This window comes from Diprion similis, chromosome 8, assembly GCF_021155765.1.
Source record: "Diprion similis isolate iyDipSimi1 chromosome 8, iyDipSimi1.1, whole genome shotgun sequence".
Lineage (NCBI taxonomy): Eukaryota > Metazoa > Arthropoda > Insecta > Hymenoptera > Diprionidae > Diprion > Diprion similis.
Window position 1 is genome coordinate 16,636,991 of NC_060112.1, and position 22,145 is coordinate 16,659,135.

General features: G+C 38.1%; 2 protein-coding genes across 5 annotated transcripts in view; one reads left to right on the top strand and one right to left on the bottom strand.

Annotated features, from left to right (window-relative positions):
* LOC124408923 (HEAT repeat-containing protein 5B) overlaps nucleotides 1–22,145 on the bottom strand; it is a 76,276-nt gene that overhangs the window by 41,304 nt on the left and 12,827 nt on the right. The window contains exon 1 of one of the 4 annotated variants that reach the window (XM_046886232.1): nucleotides 10,928–11,045. The exons of 2 other annotated variants lie outside the window; for them this stretch is intronic. The gene's annotated coding sequence lies outside the window, so the exon portion shown is untranslated. Of the gene's footprint in view, nucleotides 1–10,182; nucleotides 10,278–10,927; nucleotides 11,046–22,145 lie in introns of those variants that run through there. One more of the 4 variants, XM_046886233.1, reaches the window with a different exon arrangement.
* On the top strand, nucleotides 795–19,050 carry LOC124408925 (scavenger receptor class B member 1-like). Its single transcript, XM_046886238.1, has 11 exons — nucleotides 795–1,090; nucleotides 1,211–1,308; nucleotides 9,121–9,212; nucleotides 9,638–9,798; nucleotides 10,000–10,144; nucleotides 13,011–13,211; nucleotides 14,795–14,955; nucleotides 15,124–15,410; nucleotides 17,608–17,726; nucleotides 17,952–18,077; nucleotides 18,584–19,050. Exons 2-11 carry the CDS (start codon nucleotides 1,275–1,277, stop codon nucleotides 18,875–18,877), a joined length of 1,620 nt encoding a protein of 539 aa, XP_046742194.1. The 5' UTR covers nucleotides 795–1,090; nucleotides 1,211–1,274; the 3' UTR covers nucleotides 18,878–19,050.

Below are 22,145 nucleotides of genomic sequence, written 5' to 3' on the forward strand. Positions count from 1 at the left end.
ACAGTGAGTTTTTAACACATAGGAAACCGTATTTCTACACGTTGTAATTATTTTAGTTTTTTTTTTATCTTCGTAAGCACGTAAGCGAAAAGCAGGTAATTGCTTAAAATCGTGCAAATGGTAGAAATCAGTGACTTCGGTGAAAAAGGCGGGGAACTTCCGAATGACCGGAAACACCACGAGGTAAAATTGTGAGAAACGAAAGCTTGTAGATCATAAGATTGCAGGTAGAGATTTTTTAATACCGAAACGATAGAGGTGATATGAATAGCTGGCATCTCTCAAATTGGCAACAAAATTACCAATAATGTAATAAAAATTTATAGGATGTAATCAAAAGTGAAATAAAATAACCACGCACGATTAATTTACGGTTTCCTATTCATAGAAATACGAATGACGGTGTTTTTTGTTGGTATATAAACTTGCATTATAGGTACATAAAAGTCATGGATACATAATTAAATAGAATTTACGACTAAAATAAGAAAGGTCGTCTATGCTCTCAGTGATAGCGTAATATGTATTAGGATGCGAGGCTGACAGTATCGGGTCAATGCACGAAAGGAACAGAAAATAAAACTTATGAAATTTAATTCATTTGTATTGAACTTTGAATTTGCAAAGTTCAAAGAGCCGTTTCTTCAATTCATGGCATATGTTATACAGAGCAAGCAAAACTAGGATCGTTGAAACGAGAGTGTAAAAAAAAAATGCTTTTCATCTTCTTCTCATCTCGTATAAAAGATTTCGCGGCTGCTGCACAACGCTGCAAAAGTAACCAATAAATAACAACAACAACATTCCGGTTGGACTCATTTGTGATCCTACGTCTATTTTGTGTGAGTCGATTCGAAGATTGACCTCGCAGAGATCTGTGATTTACTGTATTTATTAGCACCTTCCTGTTTTCCGAGGACGCAACATGTTTGCGGCTTAGACTTTTTATCATTAGTTACCTCGAAAAATCCCATATCTCGAGAACAAAAAACCTGCTAATAACGCTCATGTGTTCTTCGGAAACTTCCGAGACACACGAATAACCGGATTCCAAATACGACGTTTCGTCGAAATGTTAACGTCCTTCTTCGTAGGTAGAACGTTAGGTTAACAAAGTTGCAACGAATATTAGTTGACAGATGTTAAAACTGTACGTGGACCAGTAATTTTAATGCATTATTTGAAAATCTTGTATTTACGTTTGCTTCAGGAGCGAAAAATCCAGCCGGTTGAAGTTGGACGAATTTATCAAGAGAATCCAACACCGTCTCATCATGAAGGCCAACGCGCAATTACAGCAGTTCAAAAGTGAGTTTTTCCCATTTTTTATAGAATTAATGAATTTTGAAGGTACAGGAAAATTTTCATCGGCCACGCAGCCGCTTAATATTAAAAATGAACGAACGTGTCAGCTGCAAATTTAATACAGCGTAATATTACAAAAGAAGCCGAGATGAATCCCGTGTATTTTGCCTGCAAAAACCGCCATAATTCCATGTGCTCGAACATTTAGCACATGCGATGTTTGAAAATCAGATAGCTATACAGGAGAAGAAACACTTAATTTGTTTACGTGGCAAAATTACGATTGCGAATATTGGTGGATTTAATCATCGCTATAAATGAATACGATTCACTAATGCACGGACGCAAGATGTTATCGGATGGTTAATTTGTACCAACTACGGTTTTGACTAATTCATTGGAAAAAGAGAATAAAGAAAACCATACGTTAATAAAACGGATATTAATGAGCGCGCGAGTAGCCGTGAAAGAGAAACTGCGTGACGCAGATTAACATGCGAATTCGTCGAACTACTTAATGCCCAGTTATACGATAGCTATAAAACGAGAATACTCAAGTTTTCACATTCGCGAGTAGAAAGAGTCGTACCTCAACGTCTTGTAGGTTGCGACTTACCTTAGGCTTTAAAAATATTAATTTTCTTTCCTTCTTTCAATGTTTATTTTTCTCTATTTTTCTGAAGTTTTGTCAATGAAGTCAAAAGGATTCTGTGACCGGCTTGTTACCACTTACAATAAGTCTATAATGAGATTTTGATTAACAATTCGAAAATACAATAGTAGATGCAGGTATATTCTTTATATGTATGTAAAAGAAATTTTTACAGACTGTTTACCGCTACGGAACACATAATAATGTTGAAGAAAGATAAACAAAACAAAATGAGAATAAAATCATACCGCTGCATGTAGAAATATAAAAAGAAATACCATTTCGAAATAATGTCAAGGAAGTCTTTTGCTAAATAAGGCTATTCAAATAAATGAAATGGGACACAGGCATCGTTGGACCGCACATTTAACCCCACACATGCATAATATACGTATAAGTATGACTGATTGTAGGAATTACTCAGGCTTCTAGAAACTGGTCGGTGATCCTCTTTTTCGGGAATCTTTTATTACCACGATTATTATTATTATCATCATTATCATTACAATTATCATTATTATCCTGTTACGACGATCTTTCGTTTCGTTGTTGGAACCAGATTATTATGCTCATACGTCAAGTAAATAATTTTTGTGAAAATTCTCAAGTCATGTCTTTGCGACGTTCGCATTTCCGATACATCATACATCTTACATCTATTTACGCGATGTTACGGACGACTGATTTCCACGGTAGCTGTCGACTGCACTGCAATCAACGGGGGGACGAAATGTTACCTCACTGTTCCAATGATAACCGGGTTTTAATAAAGCCGGTCAGGTAAATACATGCAAGTATATCAGTGTATCTTGCCAAAATTACTAGGTTTCAGAGAAACGAATCGTACTTTACGCAATCATTTTACATGAAGAATGCACAGATTCTTGATCGCAAACGTGCTGGCCGAGCGACGCGAAATTATGGGTTCTATAAGGTCAGGGAATAGATGAATTGGCTTACATTTTACAACGTAATTTTGGGGTTAGTATGATTTATAGAAGGGCTATATTCTGAGCTTATTTCTAGATTTTAGGGGTTCCCCGAGTGTCAGTGGCGCCACAAACGCGAATAACGCGTTTAATTCGATATCTCGAGAATGGTTCATTTTACACAAAACACTATTGTACAAACTTTTTCTCTTCTAAATTAAATTTCGAATAATTCGATCTAAGACAGTCATGATATTTTTTGTTATTTTTTTGTATCGGTCGAATACTTCTCGTTTTAGAGCGAAATATTCACTGGCTTGTTCGTTCTATGATGCGCACGTGTTTTGAATATCATCCTTAAGAAAACTGCGCTACCGAATATTAAAATCATATATTCAGTTTACATCCAAAAAAAAAATTGAGTAATCCCGAGTAACATTTACAGTGTCGATGAAAAACAGCCCATATCAAGATAGATTTCGCATTTCCAGGTCTCGAGTGGTGTAAATAACTCTGAACTATGCGAAGTGTAAATAACAAAATGTCCGACGAATTAGCAATGATCGGCGAATGTTTTTGTGGACCAAATCAATTTTTAATTTAAGATCGGCGCGTTGTCCTACATTTTTTACCTGATTTATCACACGTTGTGTACGACGTGAGGACGTCTTGACCCCTAATTACAGGTTTAAAACCTGATGAAGCGGTTACAAAAAACTAACTCCAAAATATTAATGGAGTATAGGTACCTATTATAATAAATTATCCTAAGTGGATAATTAACGCGTCAGAATGTTGTGAATTGTGGTTTCACTTGACAGAATTTTTCCTAAAAAATTTAACCGCGCTACCCGATAATATTAGGTACGATACGTCTGGACCTATTTTCGAAAATCAACTGGAATGACTTGCAAGCCTACAACGCATCGCGGATAATACCGCGATTAATTCATGTCCCATTTGGAAGTGACAAATAGGATTGAAACAACGGTGATTTATTGATACACTGCAGGCAGGAAAAATATAGTGCCATTTCGATAAATTGCATGTTCGGGAGAGTTAATCTTCAGGTTATCAGGCATCGGGCACCTTATAGATATCCTGTATTTTCGTACTGCCGGTAATCTTTAAAAATGACAAAATTTTCTTGAACATTGTCTGCTTCGCTGAATGCCATAATTTATTCGCGTTCCGTGAATGAAAACAAAAAATGACGGTGCTTTTACACGAATAACACATCACGCATATGAGATATAGATAATTATAATGGAAAGACGAGATCGTGATCACACTCGATGAAAAATTACCGAATGGCGCGTTAATTGCTGATTGCTGATTATAAACTTGGCGAACAGGCGAATCCACGTGCGTCATATGAGGGTCAAGTTTAATTAATGCAGGAACCATGCGACGACAGCCTGTATGGTACTCGTGAAAGATGCTCCGGTCTATAACTGATTAGCATACGAGAATTATACGAATTTTTTGTATGACGTCAGTGTCTCAAAGTGGCATCTTAATTTTCCAATAAAGTTATCACGTCAACTTTCTCAATCGACGTTTCCTTGCCGATATTAATTACTTGCCACGGCTGGTATTTTATTACTTACACCTGCAAAAGCTGTCTCTTAACCGCTTCGATTTACAAACGGATGGGTTACACTTTGATCATAAATAAAACCGGTTTCTCGTGAACTTTAAAAAATTATAAGTTACATCCTACTTTCAGACCAAGATCAATGAATACTGAGCATCGGCCGAAGATAACAAAATGTTTTTAAACTCAGCATGACTTTGTGACGAAAGTAGCTTCAAGTACTGCTGACCTCTGTGCCAATCGTTGCTTTGATAATACAACGTTAAACACACCACGAGGCATAAATTTACACACACAATATTGTAATAAAGGGGAATGGAATTAACAAACGTTGTTATGAGCCAAAAAAATTTCACAGTAAAGAATGAAACATGAAAAAGTGGATATATTTTGAAAACGTGTACACTCCTGTCAAAGTCTGGAGACTTATTGTTTTCACTGAATAATACTTATTGACGCGGCAGCTGTACATACACGAAAAAATGATTAAACATTTGATGATGACTGAATATCATAGAAAAAATCAGCCGTGCCAGTATGTATAAGAGATGGGAACACAACTTTGTTACAATCGATTATACAAACCCATACCTAACATTTGTTCAAAAAAAAAACAAAAAAAAAAATTTTTTGTTTGGTGGACGAGGCCTTGAAAAGTGCCAAAATCCCACGCAGATATTGTATGCATACGGGGACCGGAATGTGTCCAAACGGTTCGTTCATTTGTTTGAAGAAAAATTGTGCAGAGACCGCGAGCATAGATGTTAACTGACTAAACTTGCACTTATCGTGGTCGTCCAATATTTGCTAAGCGTTGCGAGGATTACCCCGGGCTGCAAGTTAGTTGTGCACGTTGTGCAACTGCGGATGGTTCGCGATGGACATCGAATTGGAGGACGCACGCGTTTCAAAGTCTATATTATACCTGGTACCCATTCCTCAGGATGGGCAGCATGTGCAACTCGTTCGAACAATACAACACAGCAATGATCTACGTAATATAAACGAAATGATTCAGGGGTTTGCCTCGTGATGCAAATCACAAATGTGAAGGACTATTTTATAGGCAGATTTGCATCACTATCGTAATATCTACTCTTCCATTTCCGTGGACTACGCGCTGCTATGCGAAGACTTGAATGGACATGGAAAGCACAGGATAATCGTAAAGGAGACTAGAATTCATGCCGCGGTTCGCCTTTGCATGACCAATTCGTGATTCATGACCCGCGATGACTGATGACTGACATTGACTTGGGAAACGATGTTTATAGCAGAATCGGGATGAATTTTTCGGCCAGATTGTATACTCATTTGGATTATGATTGATCGGAATTGTACCGGATTACGTGTGTTAGGTATGACCTGACCGGTGAATCCCGCATGTGTGATGAATCAGCTTCGCAGAAGATCAAATAACATTTATTTACTTTGAATATCCATAAATTTCTCTGACCAAGAATAGTTTCGTACAAATATGTGAATAATGTCATACCTAGTTATATTGAAAAATGGCATTGAAACGCGTTGATACCTAGAACTTATGACCGCTAAGGTGTTCAAATGTTAATTTTGTGTGAACAGACACAACCGAGAGTCAATATTGATTGTGAATCAGTCGGAAAAAGTCGGCATGTTTACACTCGTGCTATGACAGGATCTATATCACCACGACACAATGTGTGATAAGGTGAAATCAGATACTTTTGATTAGACAGCATCATTTCCAAGGATCATGAAATTCATTAATTGAATAAAAATTAACTAGACGCGAGGGAAAATCATTTTCAAATATAGAAGATTTCTTGGCTTTCCTCGATTCATCTATAATCTTATCTGAGATGAGGGTTTTCCAATTTGATTTTTGAGGACTGTCAACTTTTCGTCACAATTAGTAGCCAACTCGTAAAAAATATTTTTCAAATCAACTATATTGTCGAATCACTTTTTCTTTCAAAATTTTCCATGAATTCTTTCGAACGATACTGTACACCTAACTTTACACTATTTTGCGTTATTTTTTTTTACCGCGTTGCCTAACACGGCTAATACAGAAGTCAATAAATAATTCATCAGCACTTATTATGGACAAATCACTGTAATCCGCAGCAATCTCATCAATCTTGTAGTTAATGATTCAGATTAAGATAATTATTTCATTGAGTTAGAATGTCCAGACTTTTTTCATTCTCCATTTCTCGATTTCATTCAACTAAAGAGACGGTGTCGAATAAAAGATCGAGAACAAGAATTACGCCATATTCCAGACATTCATTAGCGTGTTAACAATGGAGAAAAAAATGTTGACTAGCGTCATAAAATGAATAAAAAAAGTAACGTACAAGTAACGTTATTCCAGGAGCAGAAACCTGTCAATCAACAACGACAGGAACTATAGATATAAAATATCAGACTGTTGGTATTGAAATAGAGAATTCGGGTGGCAATAAAAAATGGTTGACCCCGTGCTGTAATTTCACGGTACCTAAGTATTATGGTCAATTCAAATAAATTGAACGGTGGGACCGGCGGTGCAAAATAATGGTTGGACTGTATGAAAGAAGAAAAAGAAATAGAAATCTGAGTGGAAAATATCGAAACTGTTCGACGAGAGCCTTGATTAATTCTTGGATCTTGATGTGTCATGTGGGCCAAGGTGAGTGACGTTTGGGCTCACTGACCCATTATTGGTGTCAAAGTATCATCGATTTATACAACTCGATACAAAATGTGTGAATATTTAAGACTGGATTTTATACACGGATACATTCAAACCTCCCAAAGTCACCGTTGATCCTTGAGAGGCAAGTTGTATGTATAATTCTACTCCTAGTCAAACACTAATAACGATTATTTGTGCCCCTGCGAATTGTAATATCCACATGCCCAAAATTGTGATAGTAATTTGCCTAACCTCAAAGTGCATTCAATGGTTTCTTACATGTAAAAAAAAAGGCATTCTTATTTTATCTCTCCCAAATAGTTTGCCATTTTCCACAATGGCATCCCGTAAAACGTTTGGTCACGTTGAAAGAAAGATGTTGTCAAAAGATGAGCGTTTCACGTTACGCGGAAGATCGCGATCAGTTGATTCTTCACTTTTTTACAGTTTTTTGAATACATAAAATATCGTGAATGAAATAATTTTTTTATTGTTTACATCAATCATAAATTTAATTTACGTCACAAAAAGACTCTCACTTGTGTATATAATATTTATTCTCCAGTTGATGTTTGAGAAATGTGTGAGACGACTATTTGATTATTAATCGAATCTGATAAAGTAGTTATAATTCAATACGAACCTTTAATTAGGGTAAACAAGATTTTCGATTGATATATTGTTGTATTATGGATCGTGATCTTTGAGTTCAATATAAATGTCAGGGAAGAAATAATAATTGAAGTGCTACAACGTGTTTCTTCATAAATTGAAAAAATTGGGAACAAAAGTGAAAAAGTAGAAAATCGTAAGTTATCTTTTTCTGAAACACCCTAAGCTGTATAGACTGTATGTAAAAAAAAAAATGCCTAGCCTTTAAGCCTGCAATTTTTTTCTTGTAAGATTCAGAATAAATCTCACAACGAAACTTTCAATAAGTGTATCGTTATTCGGGACCTATGCCATAAAATTGGTGCGAAAATGCACGAAAAAGAAACACTCCTCGAAGATCGCAGAGCAAATATTACTCGGCAATATTTTGCATAATTTATTAGTGATATAATATTATGTCACAGAAGGTCATTTAGTGGTTTGAATAATTCGCAAAACTCGCTTGTGAGCCACTCGACGTAAGAGCTCAATACGGATTTCCCGTTCGTTAGGTAATTATGCCAATCCAATCCAACCCACGAGACGTCTGACGGAATATTTTTCGTTGCACCTTCGTTAAAATAAATTTGAATTTTGAATTGCCAATTTATATTCGTATAATGCTGTTAATTTTAGGTTAAGCTAATACTAAATATTCCTTCCGTTCATTTAGCTCCATCACCACGCCTCTGTATAACTGGCTTGGCATATTAGACGAAAGAAATTGAAAGGTGGCCATTATTCACGTTTGATCGATTCTTGGATAATCATTATCACGATTTGAGTAAAATATTCGCGTTATGTACGAATGTGGCGATAAAGTTCACCGCTGAGTACTGCAGCACATCAAGTTCTGAATATCACGTAACAGTACATTACCATACTTATAGCATATGCGGAATTGCGAAATGTGACCAGTAAACGAACGAAACTCTCTGGTTGTAATTTATAAGGCTCATTATCGAGTATAACGTCAAATAATTATATCCAGTTTTTTCTACTTCCCCTTGATTTTTCGTTGATTTTACCATTTTTATACAGAAATGAGGATTTCAAATTATATAACCTACACCGTAGAGCACCATTGACTTTTAATACGGAAGAGTTGACTTGAAGTGGCTTCATAAAAAAATAGTTGAACTTTACAGCGATAGAATTTTGAAATGACGTAAGAAAAATAAAAGCAAAAATCCGAAATAGCAGCTCTACTCGTGAGTTTGTCTTGAAAAGAATTCAGCGAAAAATTCAGCGAGTGAACCTGAACTTGAAGTCGATTAAAAACGTGTTCCAACCAACTGAGCGACGTAAAATTTTTCTGTTTCAGAATGTTTGATTCTATTCACAGTGGGGATAACATGCAGCGCATTGGCATACGCGATCTACGTGATAAATCCAATCAAGGTGATAGTCGAACAAGTGAGTACAATAAATTCGAGAAGCCACGCTACACAAGCTTATCAAATAATCAAGGAGTGAATCCATGAATTGCGCGGTTTCCCAAGATCAAGTACACATGGGTAACTTAAGGTTAATCCTACGCATGACTCGAGGATACAGCGTTAAAAGGATCCTTGACTTCCTTCCGAAGAACGCGGCGTAGCACAAAAAGAAAGAAAATAAAAAAAAAGAGGAAAAAACAAAAACAAATTTATATCTCACGCTCTCCCGAGTCGTTAAACGTGGAGATAAATAAAATCCCACATATAACCTGTCTGGCATTTTTGTCAAGGTAATCGTAGAGAAGGCAAACACACGTGCAGACATATTCTGGGGTATAATGGTTTCGGACAAGCTGCAGAGTGCAGAAAATAAATCATCGGCTTTGATCGTGCATGTTACAGAAGCTGAAAATGGCTCCCGGTACGCTGGTATTTTCACTTTGGGAAAAACCGCCGGTGGACATTTACATAAAGGTCTACATATTCAACATCACAAATCCGAACGAGTTCATTGCGGGCACCGAGAAGCTGAGGGTCGAGGAGATCGGTCCGTACGTTTACCAGTAAGTGAGAACACAGGCATATCGATAACGATTAGTAACCAGGTGGGCGTTTCGTCCGCGCGTCAGATGGACGTGCATACGTGACGACGCGAAGGTAACGTCCCGCAGGTCTATTTAATTCGCGGCTCGCTCGACGGTGGAAGTGATAAACCGCAGCCACCAATCTGCTCTAATCTTAATTCCCGCGTTTTTTCTCCCAAGGGAAATGCTCGAGAATAATAACATAACGTGGAATCCCAACGGGACGATTTCCTATCGTCCAAAAAGGCTGGTCTACTTCGTTCCCGAGATGTCTGTTGGCGATCCGAAAGACGCGATACTTCGGGTGCCGAACATTCCGCTACTGGTGAGTTTAGGACGTGAGTCCATACATGTTGTGTATACTTTCATTGTCAGCATTTTAAAGAGCACTAGGTCACTCTGGCAATAATAAGTAGGCCTGTAACGTCGGTGTAATATCTGCACCCCGCACATCGAACCTCCCGGCGAACGTTTTTTGACTATGAGAAAGGAAGCAGGATAAAAACAAAAAGAAAACAAAAAACAGAAAAACTCCGTGGGTATTGCGTAATTTCTAAAATACTTTAACGTGATCAAATATTGTTAGATCTCCGACATGTGTTAATTAATTTTTCGATGTTTAAGATTAGTTTCACACACGCACCTGGCCATTATATAAAATCTGCGAAATATCATGATCGCGGATTTTATAGCAATGATCAATAGCTCTGCGCAGCTTGCGCGTAACGAAATTTATACATATTAATTGTTTGACCCTGTGATCGCAGTTTTTTTTCCATACTATTATTTATACTTGCTAATTCGCAGCGGTGCAGTAGACACACATTTTTTGTCCCGATTCCAATTCTTTTAACGATGTTGTTTTTTTCACTTCATTCTCATTCCAATTAGTCTTCTCATTTCCCCGATGTATAATACACCGATCAGACAAATAGGTACACGTGATCGTGGCAATAGATTTCAACGATGAAGGTCGCGCGGATGGTAATGAATCTACGAAATCCCGTGATAATATACATAAGATCGTATATGGGTGCAAGCAATTTCTTTTCATCCTTGGTATTTTCTCGGTTTCTTCACAGCCAGGCCTTAGATTATTCATAAGTACAGTTTTAATCAATTCTCGAGGTGACTCCTCGCACTCGGTATTTAAAATTTGCAAATCCGAACGGTATGAGATAATTCAGGCGAGACTGTAAAGTACCAGCCGTAAAGTAAAAAAGATGGTATCGTTTCTCGTGCCGCCTGTCGACTAAAACAGGATATAGCTATGAGCTAAAAGTTGAACCCCGCAGAGACACGAATGAAAAAGAATCTGATATAAGCGAATTTATTTTCCAACTCGATACAAGCGAATACCTTATCGAAGTCCCTTCGGTGAGAAAATGTAATTCTTGCGAAGAGGCAAAAAGTCAACGTTCAATTCTAAATGCGAAATAAGTTACGAGTGTAGTGCGGATAGTGAATGATTAAAATTTCATAAATCGGATGCTATTAGATGACGTTTTCGAATTTATAATTGCAATTGTGGTTTAATTGATAATATAAATAGTCTACGGATATCGTAATCGATTATATAGGCTTAAAGCTGGTACTTGAGATGATGAGAGGAAATATTTATCAAGAGTATTACAGAGATTAATGGTAGCAGAATTATCTGGAGATGTTAAACGTGGTAAAAAGACAAAGAAAAAAAAGTGTTTGTTCCTGTGCTCTTGGAAGACTTGACAACATAACCTGTCACTTGACACCGGGAAACAATTACGCCAGATAATTATGCAATTAACTCGATTACACATGCACTTATCCATTATTGCCACCGCATAAATTATATCCATTCTCTGACGAGTGTTAGGCGTATCTATCTGTACTTCTATGAGCTTTCTATGCGAATCAACAGTATTTATAGCCAATAGTAAATACATAATAGCTTTGAACAACATCTCGTATAGTAATTGGTAATTACATGGTATCATCAACGGAGATTAAGAGTTCAGTACAAGAAGTTTGCCACTTATACCGGGTACGTGATTGCATATGTTTACATATTTTCTGAATTTTAAGGAGAAACGTTATATACGCAGATTCAGACGAACTGAGGATCTTTAAAACATTTCATTACTTGCACAGTGAGATGAGGAAGCGCAGTGAAATTCACTCTGGAAGGATAGTACATGAAAATTATTCAAGACTATCTGTGTATATAAAAGTGTCCTTACATCTGAAAGCGTGCAATTTTACTGAAAAATTGCACTCTGTATTCTTATTTTTCATAAAAAAAAAAAAAAAAAAAAAAAAATGTATTGCGTTGCATGGAATTTCACATCAGAGTTTCTAATATTTTTACTATTCAACAACGCCCCTCGAATATAACCTTATCGTGAGATAAAACTTTTCTGGAGGCTGAACTCAGGTCTGCGAGGTTAGAATAAGATACACGTAAGCTGTACTAGCGACGAATGCAAGTCACAATTTCAGAGAATCATTTTCCCACTTGGCACTCACCGGCTCAAGTAGCGAAGACAAGCCAAGTCATACCTAAGTATAATTTAGCTGAAAAGAAAAGCTAGCACAGCAGTAGCATAAATTCGCCCCTTCTCGAGGGATGAAATTTATTCAGCATTATTCATCAGAGAAAGAAGCCGGGTCACGCCGCAGGGTTTTCTTTTCTCTATTTTTTCCTCCGTTCTACGAATTTTTCTCGTGCCCCTTTTTTCTGCTTCCTTATTTCTACCGTTTTCCTCCGTTTTTGCCTTCTCATACATTCTGGAAACCGTGGCGATACACCGAGCTTATATATTATTAAAAACGCGTAGGATAACGGTACCGCCGGTCCTTTTTTCGAAATATTAAATTCCCTTCGGCTGACAGTCGGACGTTCAGTGAAGCAGTCAGGGAAGAAAAACGTCTCATTGCTCGGTGGAACGCACTTAGTCTAAAATAAGAGCGCCGATCGAGGGTTCGAGGGTTCGAGGGACGCGCTAGCACTTGAACGTGAAATTCGTTCAAGTATAAATTCTTAAACGTCATCCACGCGCTTCGATTCCAATTACCCTCCTCGTTAGTCAAGTTGAGTGTAACGGTGCTTGATGTTTGAAATTTGTTCGAGCGCAAAGCTTTCCCTTCGCTCACCAAACAACCTTCCACCGAAGGACGAAGAAGATAATTTGGTGTTTTCTAATCCTCGCCAGGGAGTGGCGTCAGCCTTATACGACAGCAGCTCCTTCGTGACGGTTCCACTATCGGGCTTCATCGAGTTGCTGGATAGTAAGACGATCCTGAACATCACCGCCTACGATTATCTCTGGGGGTACGACGACACTCTGGTTCATCTGGCGAGCAACCTTGTGCCAAACTTCGTCAACTTCCGCAAATTTGGTCTGATGGATAGGGTGAGTGTTCACCGTCTGATTAAAGATAACATCTGCAACGTTGCGATGTTAGTGTATAAATATGAAAAGTCGAGGATCGGTATTTGGAGCGGTCCTTTTATCGCAACCCTGCAAGTGTGCCGGAGGTAAAAGCAGCTTTGCACTTTCGGTTAAACAAGATTTTGCACGTGGTTTTCATAAAATGTGAAAGGGAGAGAAATTGAAAATGAAATACTTAAACGTTGACAGACGGAGGGTTCGTCGCTCGACGGCCCCCTACGTACAACATGAAGTTTGCAACGGGGGGTGACTGCTGCTGAATGAGTACTTCACAGAATTCGTACGTGGGCGAAGTACCTCGTGTAACATTGATACGGTAGAAAAGATCGCCATTGTTCCCTACCGCAGCTATTATGCTTCGGCTAATGGCCAACCTTTGGACAAGAGCAAAAGTATGGCAACCTTTACGCCTGAGAAGGTTTCTCGCAATTTTCAACCAAAGTGTCACGTTGATATAACCCGAGTAGGCCAGCCTCGCACGCATCTATGATCCTTCGATAATTAACTGGAGCAAATCTTTCGCAAATAAAAGAGGGCAAATTCGTGTTTTATTCGGCGATACATGCGGCGGCGAATCAGGATTATAGTGCTATAACTCAGCTGGCGATTAATCGACTTACGTCAGAATTCGCGAACCGGTTATATGCGGGTTGTTACAATCAGGTGACTTATTACCTGAATAACTCTCGATTCAATGTGCTTCACTATGCCAGCGTGCAACGTTCGTCTAAACACATTTTGCACGATCTCTTTTGCTCGGCCTTTCTCGCTCGACTGACAGGAAAATTGTGAACCTGTATGTTCGTAGAACCAAGTCGATATGTCAGTCGGGTGATATTGCTTCATCTCTTACATGCATCGGAACCCTAACGAGTCTCCACTACGGTATATTAATTATTGGTCCAATCCTTTCACTATGTTGACACAACCGTGTATAAAACACCTGCTCTTTCAAGTGCGATCGAAGGACTACGCTAACGATTACTATGACTGGAAAGATTGTGCCGTTCTCATAGTTGCACGCAACATTTAATTTCAAAAGCCAAGACTAATTACCGTTTTGAAATACAGTCTCAAAGAAAGGTCCCATTGTCTTCATTGGATCGACATTAGCAAGATGCTTGTAAGTCGTTGGCCAAGCGTTTAAAGCTCCACTGCAATGTGGGAAATTACTTCCTACTTGTTTCAACTTTTGCTTGCCACTTAAGTAACAGTTCAAAACAGAATAAAAGAATTTGAATTAAATTTTTGCGTTTCAGCATCGGTACAATATACACTTTTTCATATCGTTGACCAGTAACAATTTTTTGATTAGTAAAGTGCCAGTATTTCGCGTGTTTAGGTTTAAAGTTTCAAGCGAAAGCCTCGCATTTAAAGAGATATCAGGTATAAACATTGCAAAAATTTGCAAATGGTTATATAAGATACTTGGTAAAGTTATAAGTAGATTATACTTTGGTGGATATTTATGTTTCACCGTAAATTTGGGAGCCTAGATAAATTCATGAAGATTAACGATACAAAAAAAAAAAAAAAATTCACAGCTTTACGACGAGGGGGATAATCTCATGACGATGAACATAAAAAAGAATGAAAACATGACGGATGAAGATGGACGGTATCTCAGCATCGAGGTGCTCAACGGAAATCCGGGACTATCGAACTGGGGTTGGGTGCAGACCGAAGCCAATAAGACGAACCCATCGTAAGTTTTCATTCCAAGTTCCTAAGGGACGCGTAATTTTCTTCACGTCACATAAAAGTCCAATTTTTTTCTTAATATCTATAACCATAGCTTTGCGCAGTGATTCGTTACCAGCGTCAGTGACTGTTTCATTGATGCCATGAACACGTTCTGTTTGAATATTTTCAGAAACACAAAATGCAACCGTCTCCGTGGTTCAACGGAAGGCACTTTGTTCCCTCCAAACCTCGACAAGCACGCTGTATTCCGTGTGTACAGAAAGGCTTTCTGCCGGACTTTGCCGATCCATTTCATCAAGGAAGTGACCACGGAAAGCGGGCTTCCCGGTTACATGTACAATTTCGTGGACGATTTCCTCGATCCACCCGATGTAAATCCCGACAACGAGTGCTATTGTCGCGGGAAGAAGAAGTGCCTGAAAATGGGGCTTTCCGACATGACACCGTGCTACTACAGTAAGTCTGCGATGCATCCATACCTTTAGTTCTAACAATATGAAAGCTGGGACTGTACCGTTGACACGTGTAGACAGTACAGAGTATTTCGATTTTCTATTAACAAACCGTGACTCAGGACAATGTGACGATATGACGTAGTATACGGATTCAAGATTAAAAATTTGTTAATTCGAAATGTAAATAGAAACGTTTTTGTACTCTTGTGTCTTGAAGCGTATAAATAAAAGATAGCCAATGCGGAGTAATCATCTTGACGTCCTCTGTGATCGGGTTTTACCAGAAAAATTACGTCACACATATATACGAGTGTTTGGATATGCACATCCGCAATACATCCATATGCCGTTCGAAATTCACGCATACATTTCACGAGATAAATTTATTGACTACGCAGATGCGACAGTCGAAAATATCGCACTTTGCGATTACACTGTGATAGACACGTAGGCATTATTTTCTCGCACCTTAAAAATTAGCGTCGAATACTTCTTATCTTGCATGCAACGGATAAATGTTCGAATCTGCTCGCAGATTTATTTTATTTTACATAAGATAGCCACTTTCGCTGTAGATCTTTTTTTATTTCATGATTGATGAGGAGGCCAGATCAAACGCGCGTGGTCTGTCAGCTGCCCGTGTAGGTATTGGTCTTGTCGGAGAAGATTTCACGAGCCATTCGGAGGCTGGAGAAAAAAATTATAGCTGGTAATATAAGTTGACTCGTTTTTGTGGTCTGCTAGGAGATTGTTGGTAAAAGTATACAGATTTTCAGTTTCGCCTCTACTTCCATTCTCGGCACAGTTGTTAAACGCGTCGCCGATCAAACGCTTTAGAATTTGAAAGTTTTATGCAACTCTCTATACGGGTGAACACGTCGAAGTGTTAAGAAGAATAAAAAAAAAAAAATTGGTCAAAATCTGAGTGTGGAAATTCAAATCACGGTTAGTCAACCTGGTTGACAAATCAATAGAACGTACGTACGTATATGTATACCTACATTATCCACTATGCATGTAAAATCGGATTATTTTTCCTAAAAGGTAATACTCTATTCATATATGTGTATATATATGCGTAGAAAGCTGTCGCAACTTTTCGTCAACCTTTGAAGCGAAAATGGTTCGGTGCAAAGGTCGCAATCGAAGCAATCCTTGTACACATGTACCAAGCTTACAAATTACAAACTTTTCAATCCCTGCTCCAGAAGCGGCGGGGAAAAAAGAAGAGGCGTTGAATTGAATTCTTGTTAAATCGATACACCGAGAACACTTATCCAAAGAGTCCCGAACGACGTATAACCTCATCTAGATGACGTAACTGAAATGTCATGTTTTGAACTTTGCCGTCTGGAGTCCTGACATAACATATTGTTGTACCCTTTTAGGGCCAGCATCATAACCGACTAGCGTCTTATTCTCACGGCATTTATGATCTGCATGCATATACACGCGAGTTACGTACAATTATCATGTTTAAGATGATTACGTAAAATTATACGTTGCACGTGTCAACTTTCTCGTTATTTCACCAACCCGTGATGATATAATACCTAGTATCTCTGATCCCAGTCCAGAAGTATCAGAAATTCCCCAAGTCGTTCTGCGTTTGAGCGATAGGTTCCAGGATAAGCTTCTACACGGGTTACCGCGTCCTTCGCATTCATGTAATTTACACTTTGCTGTTGTGCCAGCAGCGTACAGTACATACTTTGCCAATTATCACTGTAGAGGTAATTACAGGAAAAGGCTTTCGTTAAAAAATTACTACAAACGCGCCACGCGTACCGACGCAGAAGATAAATAGAATCACAATATGCGTCCAACTGCGATCCGAGATACGAACAGTATTCCTCGGTGTCAAAGGTCAAATATGAAAGTCAATATTAATAAATATGTTTAAAGATTCGCCCCTATGAGAGAGGCCCTCCGCAGATCTAAATTTTATTTCATTTTATTCAGACACCGAGAAATTCCGTTTCTGTAACGTTGATAAGGTCGAGAAACTCTTCTTACATGTGATCGAATATCCCAAAACCTATCTCTAAAATATTACCAGTTTCCTGATTCATAAAAAAAAGTGATGAAATAAATAATGTCTCCTTAAAGGCAGATCGATTATACCGACTCAATGAAACGGTAAAAATTACAACATCGCATCAAGTAATTTTAATTGGTTGTTTGTCGGATCGTTGTAGATGTGCCAGTTACAATGTCAATGCCACATTTCTACAAGGCTGATCCAAGCCTGCTCGAGGCCGTCGACGGTCTGAGGCCAGATGAAGAGAGACATGACACCAAAATCATCCTTCAGCCGGTACGTAGACCCGAGTCAAAGACTCGTCGCATTTATCTTGTGCCGACGGTTCAGAATTCTGCACCACTGTATTCGTATCTGCGACGTGCATGTATATTTATACAGTGAACTTTGAAAGAGTTCACAACTTTGCAGCGCGATAGTCCGACAAAAGTTTTGAATAATGTCAGCTTCGTTTCTCTATTTCCGTATTTAAAAAAATTTTTTTTCGTTTACTTCTCACAGGAGGTCGGAATACCTTTGCACGTCAACTCGAGAATGCAAACTAATCTGGTCATGGAAAACGTCCAGTGGAGTGAAAGGATTAAACCTTTCAACGACCTGACGATACCGCTGATCTGGACGGATTTGGTAAGCTTCACTATATTTCGGGCACAGACAAATAATCAATATTCGCAGCAGCATTTGAGTCACGTTTTTTCTGCAGCAAAAAAAAAAAAAAAAAATTCACTTCCAAATTTAACGAGGGTGCATTGTAAAAAATATTCTGGCATGGACTTATATATATATTATAGAGAGAGAGAAAGAGAGAGAGAGACAGCAATACAATTTGCTGTCTTTCGGACACCACTGGTGTCCATGAAACACTATCTGGTACTAAATATAAGTCCACACCGTTCAATTTTGATATGAAATTTTTTACAGTGTGAATAAAGACTTTATACCGATTGTCCGTGACAAATTTTGCAAGGAATGCGATCGGTTGAACATTCTGAACAAGTCCGACGCGTAGCGTCGTTTGATATACAAACACGGCAATGGCTGTCGCCAACGGATAGGATTGATGGAGTGCCTTTCATTTCTTGCCTTTTTTCCACTACAGTGACGATTAGAATTTGTCAATTACCGTATTTCAGTTCATTCCCGAACTGCCGAGCGATTTGATCCTGCTACTGAGACTGGGACTTCAGATCATCCCCGTCGTGCAGACGGTGGTTATCAGTATTTTGGGGGTGATTGGTGTGACTACCTTTATTTTCTCTCTCTTGAAAACCGTCCGGATTGTTCACCAGCAAGCCGAAGAAGACAGCAAAGGGGAAGATTCAAACGACCTTAAAATCTCACTGGGTTACGGCCAGTATAGTTCTATAAGGATTTTACCCGCCATCAAAAAGATAACGTCGAGAACGGATCTCTTCGCGAAGGGATAACAAAGGATATGCAGTATCAACCCGAGGATAGATAACCCAAACTGTGATTCTTTCTACTCGGAAAATAAACTTCAACTTGATCAAACTGTCATTTTAACGACCGTCAAAAAATTCTGCGGAAATTGGCTACAAAAGGTGTTCAAATAATGAAAATAAAATTTAAGGTATCGCTGCACAACCAAAGACCTGAAAGGTGGTTCAGTTATACCTATATACGTATGAATTGCGAAAGGGTCAATTTATGTTCTCACCCAAAGTGTATTTCGTTCAAGCATGTTTCAAACGTTTGATAAGATCCTTCGTAGACGATTCCTCGTCGTAAAAATGATCTGCGAGATCTCGGCATGATCCTGATACGCGTTTGATAAATTCAGACGGCAGTTGAACTTCTTAGAAGCGTCGCTTGCGAAATTTTGAGAAGGTTCTCGCGTCTCAACTCGTCGATGGCTTGATACCTACTTTTGCGAAGCCCAGCTCGAATTGAATCAATTTAGGTTAACCAAGGGATATCGGTTACATTCCAGAACAACCCGAATCATCAGTGACGGATGCGAAGAGCCTGAATAACAACCGCTTCGAAGCAATCGGTGTGTAATTGCCTTTATCACGCGTGGTGTTGTTGGATGATATGACGCGTATGTTTAATTTGTTAATTGACTCTAAGTTTGTGCATAATTTCATTGTGAAATTTCTGTATACACGTATTCGAAAAGCACAAAACAAAAAATATGATAAAAGTATAAGTGCATGTGCGTGTATACTACAAACACTCAGTGCTGTATATGGAAAGTATATAATTTTACGGTTACAAGATTTTTCCGGATTGAGAGAAAAAAATTGATTTATATACTGATCGAAGCTATTCGATCTTTCATGGAAAGCAAATGTCCGTAATAATTTTGTATAGCACACAGTGAACACGTAAGACTGATTGGAAATAGAATCCACCATAATGACAAACGTTACTGTTATATTAGAAGTGACTAAAAAAAAGTAAGATTTCGCGATATTGTCGGAGCAAATTAGTCGTGTAGCGCGAAATTCCTCGCTGATGAGTCCTCTATCCCCACGCAATCATTCCTAATAATCGCGGTTCTTGCTTCTCTTGATCCGCGCTGTTTTCTAGCAAATCGAACAAATTGTTACTATTTCAAAATTATTTTTACAACAGATTTGACATCGTTTGATATAATCGATTTGAGATTCGGGATTCAGTCAGATGGGATCGGTTTGCACGGCATTGACAATGAAATGCTCCGACTGACAGTGCATCTAACGATAATTAGGTTCCACGTTTACACATTAGATGTAAGTATTTATCTATGTAGGTATAGACATAGATGGTATAAAGGGGTATTGTACGTTAGATATAAATTTGATCGTATGTATAATACGAACATACATATGCATATGATGTATTTATTTGATCTATTATTATTAAATATAATGTGTATGAATTTTTTGCTATATACATTTATGTAATACGTTCGATAAAATAATTAATAAAAGAATAAATTTGTACGAAACACCTGCGGGAAAATCAAATGTATCAATAAAGGATATTAGACATAATTTAACTGCGATCTAGGTGTATACGGCTTGTCGATGCCATGCCTTCGTATGTGAAACTTGTTGGTGGACAACTATTATGCGTATATCGATAAAACAATATGATCAATGAAAATTGATTGAGAAATGAGATATTGACGCAAATATATTAGCTTCAGAATAGAAGTTCGAACATCGATCGAGTTATTTAGTTCGTTTAACAAAATGACAAATTAGAAGTAAGAAGTCAATATTTTGTATATGTAATATTTTTTAATTTAAAAAAGCAAAGAACACCATCGAATCCGTTCACGGCGAGTTTTCCCAATACAAACAGAAACCACCCGAGATACTCTGACTGCTCGGCGTACCTTTGCCAAATCAATTCGCCGAGAAGCAGAGAAACTCATCGGTCGACCGAACTTCCGAAGGAGTCAATATATTTTACGCCCGACGAATCCCCTTTTCTCGACGGCCTCAGGCTTCTTAGTTCTTCGTGGGTTCCAATATCTTTTTCTCCTTTCCCTTCTTCTACTCTCTTTTTTCTCTGTGTTTGGTTCTCATCGTTTTCGCCTCCGGAACAGAAGCAAAGGTTTCATCTCACGCATACACAAACCGCAAAAAGTTTTTAATCTCTTTTACCTGAAACAGAGCTGATTCTCGCATTGCAAAAGTAGCACACTCATTTAACGGAAGACGGGATGGACGATTCAGAACTGCATGAAATAGCAAAGCTAAGTCTTTGAATATACCTGTATAGAGATGGATAGAAGTGGTTAATTGAAACAATACCAATCTGTTTAAGAAAAATATTCTACAGCTTCAACTTTACGTTATACGAGACAAAAGACATCTCGCGAACAGACGCTGATTGGCAATAAAAGCGGAGAAACGAACCCAAGCTGTTATAATAAAAGAAGATGGAACAGCCAAAGTACAATTATTATTATCACATCAACTTGTTAGCAATGTCGGAGCAGCGCGGATTTCTCGAGTAATTTTCCGGATTGTGAATGTTCCGAAAAATATTTGAAACTCGCTTGAATTATTGCATTGAACCTCAAACTCTGAAAACAATTCGTGATGAAAAATTCGCTTTCATAATACAAACTCCGTGTTAGGTACATCCAATGATAATTTCAAAGAACTCGATGTACTCTCTAAATGTGAATCAGTTATAAGTATACCACTGGGAAAAATCAGTGTACGTACAGTGGAAATCAGTGTAATATCAGTGAAAAGTCACTGAATCGTCAGTGTATAAGCGCTAGTTTTTTACAGTGGTTTACTTGTAACTGGGAACCAGTGAATTTTCACTGGTTCAAACTTAGAGGGTATGCTCATATGTTCACTCACTGAATAACTTGATTCGATTGGTTAATTCTGACCTTATAGCCCAGGTGCAAAGTGTCAAAACTCACGTCACTATTCTCGATATGAAATCAGGATGCTGGAAAAGCAACGGAATGATGATATTGTCAATTACCAAATACTGATTAAGGGTCAAAATAACAGTTGAATGAAACAAGATTTCCGCATTATTATTTCATCTTGATCCCAAATAAATAGGTGCAGGTGTAGGGTGAAAATGGGTTTATTTAACCAGGTATTTGATAAGTAACAATAAAATCATTCGAATGTTTTTTTAGGACCGTGTTATTCTGTAACAGAATTTCGTCATGAAATAGAATTTCCTTGGGTAGTCTAACAAGCCCGTTTT

What these genes read in the sequence shown, in the direction of transcription:
- LOC124408925 (XM_046886238.1), top strand. Translation starts at nt 1,275, where the DNA reads ATGAAGGCCAACGCGCAATTACAGCAGTTCAAAA. An exon ending in TCAAGGTGATAGTCGAACAA is followed by an intron (nt 9,213 to 9,637) that starts GTGAGTACAATA and finishes TGCATGTTACAG; the next exon opens with AAGCTGAAAATGGCTCCCGG. An exon ending in CATGACACCGTGCTACTACA is followed by an intron (nt 15,411 to 17,607) that starts GTAAGTCTGCGA and finishes GGATCGTTGTAG; the next exon opens with ATGTGCCAGTTACAATGTCA.